This window comes from Calliphora vicina, chromosome 4, assembly GCF_958450345.1.
Source record: "Calliphora vicina chromosome 4, idCalVici1.1, whole genome shotgun sequence".
NCBI lineage: Eukaryota > Metazoa > Arthropoda > Insecta > Diptera > Calliphoridae > Calliphora > Calliphora vicina.
The window spans coordinates 99,527,989-99,540,599 of record NC_088783.1 but is presented as its reverse complement, the minus strand read 5'-3'; the positions used below and the strand labels follow the sequence as shown (position 1 = coordinate 99,540,599).

The 12,611-nt window shown below is 29.9% G+C and overlaps 2 protein-coding genes across 2 annotated transcripts in view; both read right to left on the bottom strand.

Annotated features, from left to right (window-relative positions):
* The window catches only part of Actn (alpha actinin), an 80,010-nt gene extending 68,397 nt beyond the window's left edge, over positions 1-11,613 (bottom strand). The window contains exon 1 of the mRNA XM_065509816.1: positions 11,472-11,613. The gene's annotated coding sequence lies outside the window, so the exon portion shown is untranslated. The remainder of the gene's footprint in view (positions 1-11,471) is intronic.
* Positions 3,184-5,705, bottom strand: usp (ultraspiracle). The gene has a single exon (XM_065507058.1). It carries the CDS (start codon positions 5,478-5,480, stop codon positions 4,074-4,076), a length of 1,407 nt encoding a protein of 468 aa, XP_065363130.1. The 5' UTR covers positions 5,481-5,705; the 3' UTR covers positions 3,184-4,073.
* Positions 11,614-12,611: the final 998 nt, after the last annotated feature.

The window sequence follows — 12,611 nt, the reverse complement described above, 5'->3', positions numbered from 1 at the left end:
TTCATATTGCATTTTATTTCGTATTTTTGTTTTAGAAAGATTTATTATTGAAAAAACGCGTTCAACGTAAGCATTGCTTGTTAGTACATAAAGAATATTTAAATTAGTTCAGCAAGCTCCTTGAATGGTTTGAATCAGCAGAATCTTTGTAGGAATAAACATTACACCAAAATACCTTTAAATTTTTTCCAGACTCTTCTCCAAAACAATCGTTCCATTTTACAAATGGTATTTTTCTCCATTGTTCTTCGTATAAATCTTTTTGGATATTTATCTTTAATACAGGATTTAACATTTTAGAACTTCAATAGAACTAAAATTTGGTTGATCCATTGAATTACAGCATACACTTGGAGACAATTGATTATATGTTTTAACGACTTTTAATTTTGCTTTTTTACATTCTTTTACATTCTTCTTTCATATCAACTATTCACAAAGAATAATAACACAAAATTTTAGGATTGCCATGATAAAATTTAGCACAACTTTAGAATTGTCAAAGTATAAATTGTATGAAAAAATGTTTTTCAATATTATCCCTAATGTTAAACGTTTTTAAATGTAAAAAAATACAAATTTATAGATTTTTATCCTCCAAAATTACCCAACAGATTTGGTTTATTCCCTGATCCCCTAACCGAAAATTTTATCCCCATTGGCTAAAAAATCCTATATTTGGGGATAAATACCCTAATCTGGTAGCACTGAGTGTAAGAGCGAAAAAAACAAGAAATGAGAAATAGTTGTACTCTCATCTTCACTACAAGACAGGCATGGAAAACTGAACATGTTAACTAACCTATTTGCCCATTTAAGCATCTAAATGTGAGAAAAAACATTTAAAATAGTTTATAATTCTAAAAACTACTTAATATGTAGTGTATATGCTAAAAAAGGTACAACATTAATATGAATTATCCACCTCTGCATATGGCAATGCTTAATATCTTATTTGCAAATAGTGTCGTTAATCAGGAATTGTTTTCGTGAGTTAGCTATTCGCAAATAAAAAATTAATTCACTGTTTATGCGGCATTTTTTTCTAATTGCAATATTTTTATTTGCGAATAAGCAGTGCGTATAAACGTAGTATGTGTAAATTTAGTAACGGCCAAAATGCACTGTGTATAGGAGTTGCCGATCGTGGTCTAAGCACTCTAAATAGCTCACAAAAATCACTTTGTACCTTAATAATTTTCGTTTTTGATTTAACCCAATATATGTGAAGAAAATTATTTTTTTTTTACATTTTTGAAAAAGGACATTTTTTAGGTATGCGTATCCTTTATAATTATTTTTCTCTATGTTATTGTAATTTTTTATTACCGGATATATGGGAAGGATACGAATCCTTGAAATTTAAATTACCAAATTTTAATTTTGCCAATTAAAACATGTGTGCTCCTTCTAGTTTTGGCCGCACAGTGGAAAATTTTGGTAATTTTCGGATCAAAAATCTGTAACATTTGAACGGATGAGGCTTTTTGTAAGATTTTTTGTTGTGGGACTTTAAGCTTTAATATGTATTTTTAATTATAAAAATCGAATTATTAAAAAAAAAAGTTATGAACGGTTTTTGAGTTTTTGTTTAAAAGTAATAGTACTATAGTACCTCTACTCACATATTTTTAGAGCGATTTCCAAATTTTAAACAATTATGGAGTGACATCAATTAATCTTTCATAAATGTCTTAATATTTCCTGAAATTATGTAAGTTTTTATAAAAAATTTAGCATTTTTTATTATTTTATTAATTTTTCAAATTCTACAATAGTTATTTTAATTTTTTTCTATGAAAACCTAATTTTTTTGCACAATGTTTTAAAGATAATGTTATGTAGATAAAAATGAGACATTATTTGTTAAAATCAGTTTATATTTGCAAAAGTTATAAAACCTTTTCGAAAAAATTTACCTTGTAAATTAAAAACTGTTCAAAATTTTTTTTTATATTTAGTTTTTTGATTTTTTTATGCATACGTATGCGCTGAGGGACAAAATACTATAAAAGGTGTTAATGAAATGTTGAATAACTTTTACAATTTTCATTCGGTTAAAAAAATTAAAACACTGTTTTGTTAAGAATTAAATTTACTTTATATATAGTTATAAATTTATACAACCTATCATAGCAAAATTAGCTATGAAAAAGCAAACTAAAATCAAAAAAAGTTGATAATTTTTATTCTTAAATTTCTGAGTTGATATTTTGATATATATTTTAGATAAGTTTGACTTTAATTCTGTGTTAAAACTAGATCGGCGGCAAACGGCGCCAATAGTTAAAATCCTAGTCAAAGTTGCGTAGGTAAGCCAAGAAACATTATATATTTTAAATGAATAAATTTCAAATCTGCTAACAATATATACAAAACTCTTTACAAATATAGAATCTGCACAAGATATCCTTTCCAACAAGGAATAACAATTCTGAAAAAAATAATATAAATATTAAAAATACGCCCTTGAATAAGGTATAATTTTAACTCCCCAAATCTTTAAAGTGGAAAGTAGTGTATTCTGTCGCCATTTTCGAATACTTCTGTTGACATAACTATAATTTCTGCAAATAATTATTTCTTGACATCTTAACTTTACGATACAAGTTGTTTTATGGTTAATTTCAATCATTTGCAAAAATCATTTATGAGATGCATACACCATTTATCAAAGTCAAATTTGCGTCACCATTGGCTAGTTAAGATTCATATAAAACTCGTTCATGTCGAATTTCACGTTAAACTGATTTTCTTAAGGGGCCTTATATGGGACCCTTTCATCACCCTTTTTGCAAGGTACTTTATAAGGGGACTAGGGTCAAAAATTTTCAGAATTTCACCTAACTTTACAGTACACAAAACTGATCCTTGCTAAATTTGATCATGATTATTGCATAATAATTAACACTTTTATGTATGGGGGTATGCGAAATCATGTACCGATTTCAAAGAAAATCAGCTGGTTCCGTCCTTGAGCCAAATTAATCCTAAAACTATAAAAAATCCAACCTTTAAGTAAAATAAACATCCAATAATTTTGGTCAGGGTTGCTCCCTAATTCGATTCGAATGGAAATCTATTCGAATTACAATGGTTTTAGCCCACATTTTCGGATTGAGTTACGCAGTAACCGCCCATGTTTTCTGGTATTATTCGAATAAAAAATTAAAGATATACAACTTGTTGTTTCAACAGAATAAAATATATCTATATTTAATAATATATTTGTATGTATGTTTGTATGTATAATATATCTATGTATAAGTGTTAGTATGTATGTCAGTTTTCATTTATATAATATACAATAAAAACATTTATAACTAAATTAAAGGAGGAAAATAGTAAAAGTAAAAGTACTTAAATTTATAAATTCATTCGCATCGAATTAAAAAAGGCAAATTAAAACACAAACGTAAAAAAAACTAAATAGAATATTGTAAATGTAAAACCTAAATGATTAACATTAAAGGCATATTTTAACTAAAATATACACGTAAAAATGTCAACCGTCATTGTTGAAATAAAGACATTTACAGAGATTGTTATCTATCCTCAAAATAACATCAGATCATCATTTTCAGCAGCAGACTGTTGTAGACTGTGTGGAAGGGCTAAGGAAATGCAGCGAAAACTCAATCACATATATTGAGACCTTAAATTTAAGCGTAAAGAGTGTGTTGTCCAGTTTTGGGGAATAAAGTCTTTTATGTACAGCCACCACCACCACCAAATTGATATCAACATTAATTAGTGTTGTTTGAGTATGTGTGTTTGTGTTAATGAAGGTGTCTGTGTGTACTTTAGTTTTATTTGTTAATCTACGTAAGGAGCAAGAACATTAATGTTGACCAAAAAGAAAATAAAAAAAGTCTGAATATAACTATAGCCACTATTCACATAACATGTCCATTGCTGGTAATTGGTGCTTCCAAGGCTTGGCCTTTAAGATCACTATTTAATTTTCTATGGATACACAGCAGCACCACCACGACTTGTCATTATCATCATTCATTTCACAACACAGTCATTTGGATGTTGTGTTTTTTTTTTATTAAAACTTTAATTATTTCTTAGCAGACGGGGGCATCCAATTGCTCAGCAATTAACTGCTCCAATGCTCTTTCGCCTATTAAACGGAAGAAAAACAAATGATCGAGACATTTGAGGCTGATGGAACGCAAAGCGGGCAACCGCAGCAGCAGCTGAGCGAAACGACCATCATCACCTGGATGTTCAGTGCGGCAGTGTTCGTCCAGACAGGCATATATTTTTTCGCGACACACTTCTACGTCGGCGCGGCATTTGAGGCCACGTATGTCAGGATTAAAGAGAATTATTGCCTTTAGGCAAGACAGCTCCGATCTGTCGATGTTTAGACGTTTCATTTTGATGCTCAACTCTGAAAGGATGCGGTCGAAAATGGAAACAACATTGGCCTTAATGGCACTGTTGCGATGATACGAGAAATTCTGATTAAGGAAGAGTTGCTGGGGCTGACGCACTGGTGAACGCCGACCAAACGAACCGTCATGAACTGTGCCGGGCGAGGCATATTCGGCATCTAGAGATTCAATACTGCACCAGGCAACATTTGCAATGAGCAATTCATTCCAACCAGCCTTCAGTAGAAGTATCTGATCTTCACGCTGCAAATGTGTGAAATGTGGTGTACGACGAGCATACTCTACCATTTGGAAGAGTTGTTTGTTAACCATCTGGCAGAGATGAGATACAGCACCTTTGTAATCGTGCTGAACCATGGAGTTGTTGCCCACGCGCAAAAAGGGCAACACATTATCACCGCTCAGTGATTCGGCCTTTTGCTCGGCCTCAATGATGCGTTCGATAGTGAGATCACGTAATGAACTGCTAGGCTTAAAGTCTTCACCCCCACCGCCAACAACACTGCTTACACCGCCACCACCTCCTCCTCCGGCAGCAGCGCTGACTCCTGCTCGAGCGTTAGCTGCCCGAGTACCACGTTGTCGTTCTTCTTGGACGGCCTCCCTTTTCATACCGCAAGCTAAACACTTCTGATAACGACAGTATTGGCAGCGATTTCTTTGTCTTTTATCAATAATGCAATTTCTGTCCTCACGACATGCATACGTCAAGTCCTTGCGTACTGTGCGTTTAAAGAACCCTTTACAGCCCTCACAACTGTAGACACCGTAGTGTTTTCCACTGGCGCGATCTCCACATATGGAACATAAATGTTTCGAACCACTCAGTGGGTGATTGGGTGGATACTGCTGCTGCTGTTGTGGTGGTGTGGTTTGCAGCATTTGATTTTGGTTGGCTGTGGCGGCAGCAACTGCATTTATTGCCTGCAATCCAATTGCAAATGGATTAGGACTTCCAGGTTTAGGTGAATAGCTACTAGTATTATTTTCATTTAGTAGTGAAATGTCTGGCTTTATTTCTTGCGGTGACATCGGTGCCAATCGGAATCCAGCATCTTGCTCGCCGTTATCCATTGTGTTTATATTTTCCCCGTCTCTTAATGTCACTATGTCGTATTTATCGCACAAAATCTTTTTTTAATACATTTAACTATTCGGTTTGATAATTGATTTTTAATTTTTACAAGATTTTTTTTACAAACAAAGAATGTCTATATTCTGGTTGACTAATGAATGAAAAGTTTTCGCGTCGACATTTTATTTTCTCATGTAGAATCAAGTTCACCTCTACTTAAATGAACTGGTAACTTTTTCACCACAAAAAAACAAGAATAACGAAAATTGTTCGTAAACATTGGTAAACTAAGCAGAGTTGCATTAACATTCAATGTTGCCAACTAACAATCTGTTATCCCCAAAAACTCCCATTTCAAGTAATTAGCCATTACAACGAAAATATATTACCAGCAATATATTCGATTTTCATATTTTATTTCAAATCGGTAATTTAATCGTATACAAAAACTATTTTTATTTTAAATTCACATTGTCCATATGTTTACATTGAAGTAAAACATGCAAACAATCACAAGGTTTCTCCTGTAAAGTTTGTTGTTAAGCACCAAATATACTTTCGGGGTTGGGGCTTGATATAATTGTAATGTACGTTTAAAAGCACTGATAGAAAATTACTTAAGATAAATATTTCTAATATAATGTCCATTAAATAATTAACACCCTATTCATAATCTGTGTTTAAGTTTATCAAAGGTTTATAAAACAAGTTTTGTATGGAAATTTTTTTTATAAATCTTTTATAAATTTAAAAATTGATTATGAAATTGATTAGTGTTTATAACTTTCGCCATAGCATATGAGCATTTCTGATTATAAATTATTATTTAACCGTATTTCAGAAAATACATATAGTTTTGAATATATATAGCTGTAAAAATATTTAATGTTTTAACGTTAATAAAAAAGCAGAAGAGCTTTTTATTGACAAACAGTTCTATTTCGAATGTATTTTACTACATTACCAGGCCAAGTACTCTACATTGTGAATAACGCTACTGTAAAATATAGGATTTTCAACAACACAAGGTAGAAACATACACATGTTACAAAGTTTTCAATATTCAGGAGAGTTTTCAATATTCACTCCAAACACAGCAAACCATGGATTAAACACTTTAAATTAAGGTTGACAAACGAATGACAGTATCGGTATTAATTTTATTATTATTTTGGTAACGGCATTAAAATTATATCGGTATAAATTTAATTGATCAAACCATTGTGAAATATTAGGACATTGTGACAATATACCATGATAGGACACCTTGTGAATTGACCGAATATATCGGTATTTAAATTAAATGCAACAAATCTAACAAAAAGTTTAAAAAAGCGAAATAAAATTAATTACATAATTTTATTTTAATTTATTAATATAAAATATTAATTCAAATAAAAAATAAATATCATGGGATATTCTTGATTTTGTAGTTATATTTCATCCGCCGGCATAAATACCTTTTATATGATATATAATATTGTACTGTTTATTAAAATTGTGAACCAAAAATGCCTTTTTGAATTTCTATGACTTAAGCGAAGCCGGCGTTCGATACACCTCAGAGTCCCTCAAAGTCCCTTCGCCCGGCCGACAATACAGAAAATATAAATATTAACAGAAAAAAATTATAAAAATATAAACTGTGACTGGGATCTTGATTTGTTCCCATCTCCCATATTCATTAACTATTTTTAAATTTATTAAAGATTTATAAAACAAAATTTCCGAACAAAATTTTGTTAAATTTAAAAATAGTTATGAATATGGGGGTACGTATTTAAAAACATCTCGAATAATATTTATAGTAAAAAAACAAATTTGTAAATCATTTTAATAATTTCATATTTTGTTGTATATATCATTTTGAGGATTTTTGTTCTAAACTAAAATCATCATATCGATCCCTTTGCGCGAAAATATCGTGTTACATTTTTACATAGTAAAATATTATACCGATATTCGGTATATTGATGGAAATATTACTAAAAGGGGGGTCAGACGGCATGTATTGCTTGTGTTTTGTGCCATGTATTGGGACATTTTTCCACATGTAAACATATACATACCGTGTGATCCATATGAAACTTTGTGTATGTAAAATACATGTTTAAGTTAGTTTTTTTGTATGTGTATACTCCCTTTTGTTCACCCTTGGGTGGGGATATTTTTTTTTCTAAATTGTAACGAGTAAAACCGTTAACGGTACTTTTTTAATCATTGTTCGCCACTTTGTTTTGCATATAATAATCTAATCGTAGCTTGATCGCTAAGACCCATACATCGTATTCTCACACATAAAGGTAATATAATAAAGAAAATAATTTTTTAATATAAACAAAATAAAAACAGTTTTATTTCTTTTTTTATTTCACGCACAAACAATACATGTGTATTACTCGTGACATTTTTGGCAATTAGAGCATGTTCTATTTTCGTGTGTATAACAGTGTTGTATTTTGAAATACAACACTGTGTGAGTGCAAAATAAAAAAACAAAACAAAAAAGAGTAAAGAAAAATCATAACAAAATAAGTTTCATTGCATTAAATATATTTATTGTTATTTAAAAATGTTTTAAATAAATATATTGTTAAAAACAACAAACATATAAACTAATGGAGGTTATGTCACATGCAATTACATATGCACGTTTGAACGTGGAAATTATGAATCGTATGTATAACGTGAATTTTGACATACACATGGAATTCCATATGTATCGAATACATGTCCCAATACACAAGCAATACATGCCGTCTGACCCCCGCTATAAGTTAATTTTATCGTATGTGAAATTTAATTTACTAAATCGGTTGTTGTATCGCATTTAAAATTTTGTATTGATGATGGTACCCTAGATTAATGACTTTATGACTTGTTACATACCTATTTATACTTATTGACTTTATATTTTTTTTTTTCTTTGGTTTAAGCTGGAATTTCTGCTAATTGGGATTGTATTTTTCTTATATATTTTGCTAAACAATTTTACTTTTTTAATGTATATTTGGCTGGGGAGCTAATTTTGTTTGTATGGATGTATTAGGACCATTTATTGTTATTTGTTTAGTATAGTTTATATCTCAGGATTTTATTACTATAGGTATAATACATATTTATATTTCGGCCTAGAATGGCTTTGTATTACAATTTTGAATACATAAAATAAATACTAACCAAAGCAAAGAAATTTAATAATAATAACGCTCTCCTGTAAAATTTTGTTTTTGTAACATACGATAATATCGCCCATAGGGGTCGATATAAAGCATTTTGAGGTGATAAAAAATTTGAAATGTTTTGTAGGCCACTGCTATTTTCGATTGTGTTTTTTCGGCCATAAAGTCGATTTTAATATTCCATTTTGTTCAGCACATTTTGAACTACTATCAACACCAACCACTATTTAAATAAAGTACAATCCGGTACGATGATTTTAAATTATACCAAGGCGAATTCACATAATGTGGTGTCAGTTCTACAAAAACAACAATTGCTCCTAACAAATGTCAAAAAACCAAAATGAAAAATTAAACAAATAAGTATTTAAACTGAATACAGTGTAGATAATTGAATAGTGAGGGCTTTACTTATTTATGTAAAAAATAATTATTTTGTTAATAAGCATAGAATATGTAGATATTTAAATATAAAAACAAGCTTTGACAATATTAGAACCAAAAAGCGAAAAAAAAACTTATCAGCTGTTTGACTGACTCCAACTTGTATAAATTCGCCTTGAATTATACCAAGGTATATTAATTAATACTAGCATAACCCGGTGCACTTCGCTACCCCTACCCTAGTAAAATTAAAAAAATATGAATGGATTTTTGATAAAACCTAATTACGTACAATGGTACGAAAATAACACATACAAAATTTTGAGAATCTCTCAATTACAGTTCTCTTGATATTCGAAAATAACTAATTTGGTATGGGAGATAATTCCACCGTTCTGAACCCACCCATTTTTAAACATTTATGTAAATATCAAGCATTACTTTAACTTTCCTTTATAAGGGAGGGGTCATTCCTACAAAGCCGATCATGCTTAGCTAAACTTCGAGCAGGGATCAGGAACAAATTTGTTTTTAGCTAACCTTCGTAGAATGGTAATAAATTGATACTGATTGCTACTGAGTTTAAATACTTTTACGATTATAGTTCTCCAGATATTCAAAATTAGTTATTTACTTTGTGCCACGACCACTAATGCAATCCCGACCATTTTCAGCCAATCTATGTAAAATGGTAAGAGAGCTAAGCGGACAAAGTTTGAATAACCATGCAATTATTACTTTGTATGGAAGGTGACTCACCTCCTTTTCCGACCCCTCCCATTTTGGTTCCCCTGATATTCGAAATCAATATTTACTCTGTATGGGAGGTGCTACGCCCTCTAATCTAATTCCGTCTATATTCAGCTAAACTCCGCACAGTAATAAGAAATTAATTCGTAAAAAGTTTAAACAGTTTTACAATTATAGTTCTATAGATATTCGAAATTAATTATTTACTTTGTATAGGGCCACGCCCACTATTCCAATCCGGAACAATTTCTGCGAAACTAAGCAAAATTATAAATGAGCCATTTAGACTAAATTTGAAGAATCTTGCAATTATAGTTCACAAAATATTTAAAAATAACTATTTGTTCCAACACGTCCCATTTTTAATTAAACTTCATGCCGTGATAAGAAATTGATTCGTATGAAGTTTGAAAACCGTCACAGTTATTTATAACTATTTACTTAAAATAACTATTTACTTATGTACAATTACATATTTACCACCATATGCATAAACAGTTTTTAAATTTGTCAAAGGTTTATAAAACAAATTTTGAATGGAAATTTTGGTTTATAAACCTTTGATAAATTTAAAAATTGTTTATGCATATGGGAGTTAGAGAACAAAAAAAAAAACATTCAAAATATAGTTTTTAAGTGACTTTGAAGCAGTGATGTTCATCCCATACAACAATTGTTTAAAAAATTTAAACACATTTGTTACGCTCTTTTAAAGAGCGTAATAAATGTCTCATTTTTTCAGAAATTCAATAAGCATTGTTGTTGGTTGGTTTTTGGATGAAGCATAGCAAACACACGCGTTTCAATTACAATTGAACACAAAAAAACAAAATTAAAAATAAATAAAAAATTTGAGAGTATTTCGGCCGTATAATGTATATTCTTTCATTTCCTTAAAATTTAAATTATATTCATTTAATAAATTGGTTTTATTTGACAAAAATTCTAAATTTAAACTTTCTTCATTTTGTTGTTATTTTAAGTGTTTGACATTATGTTTGCTGGGTAACTCTCTCACCAAATATCTTCATTTTTATTTTTGAACATCACTGCTTTGAAGTACTAAAGTCTTCTTCTTTGTTTTCTATAACAACTCTCACTTAAAACAGAGCGATATCAATACTGTTTAATTGTTTCTCTTATTTATTTACAACAACAAATTGGACAAACATGCACTGCTTTGTTTACATTTTAGCTTAAGGTTCACATGTACACGTTTTTGAATATGTGTTAGTAACATCTTTAAACGCTTATAACTCCTAAAAAACTGAAGCGATTTCAATAAAATATATATTCTGCACTTCTGTGAATAAATCCCTTTAAAATGGTATATTTCTTGCCCAAATTGAATGTATAATGTGAGCGTAAAAGAGGTCTAAAGAAATCGACTTGCCTATTAATATTATGATGATACCTTGAATTATACATTCCTTCCTTCATGGATTTGTTGACGACATGAAATTTATTTCCATCTACTAGGCAACTCTATAATAATGAAATTCACCTCGTAACAAATTTGTTTATAAATTGCATTATGCATTTACATTAGCGTCTATAGAATATCAGTAACAATAAGAACAAAAACAACAGACACATTAACACAAAAACTACATTCATTGATTATCTTGTTCTCTTTTTCCCAACAAATAATCACAAATACGTCCATTAACTTACGCTGTTACTGTTTAATTACTATTATTATAAATGCACTATAACTTTCAAGAATATTATGCTCTGATTAATTTGCACTGGGATAAACAGATTACTATTATTATTAACTAATTAATTACAATGGAATAGTAAAAATTTTGCACGACGTTTCCGACGCGGTTTTGCACAATACACAATATTCACCTCGCAAATAAAAACTAAAAAAAAAACAACACAAAGAACGATAGGCAAAATGCAGGACATTGTTGTTGTTGCGTTGTATGATGTTTATATACATGGGTGCATGTTGTATGTGTGTCAACACAGAGTTGTATTTTATGTTTACAATTAATAATCAGACGTGGAACTGTGTATTGAATTTTTTCGGATTTAAAAAAATCTATTCACTGATAGAATCCTTACATATTTTTATGAAAATTATCTTTGGTAAAATATATACCTGTTATTCGTTCAATCTAATAACCCATTTTTATATCCCAATAAACCATAAAACTATATGAGAGTAAAAACCATGGCAGAATCAACCAGATACAATTATTAGAAAGTATGTTCTCAAATATAATTTCCCTTAAATGTCAAAGAAAAGAAAATTAAAAACATCAAAATGAAATGTCTAAAAAAAATTAATTAAATTCCAGTTTTGATGAAAAAAATCAATTTGAAAAGTTTATGTTTGAAAAAAATTAATTTTATGAAATAAAAATGTGAAAAAAAGTTTAACGCAAACAATTTCTAACAACGAGCACAAATCCATGGAAAACATAAAGTGCTAACATCCATAGTTTGACGTTATTGGGGTAAATATTGACAACTCTCCCTAATAATTAGAGGAGCCGCAGAACAAACTGTACTTTTTTTGAAAATTTTAAACATTTTGGGAAATTGATTTTCAACCCAAATATAAAAATACCAAAAAATCAATTTGTAAAAAAATCGAAAAAGTACCTTTTGTTCTGCGGCTATTCAATTGTACCTAGTTGATTCTACCATGGTAAAAACTATGTTATGTTTTGGGGACGATTATAATATTGTTACGTTTTAACCTTTTCAAAACGTTGGTTTATTTTCTTTCAATAAACCGGATACTTTTGATTGCAAATAAAAAAACAGTTTAGTAGTTTAAAAATTGTAACAACTCTTTAT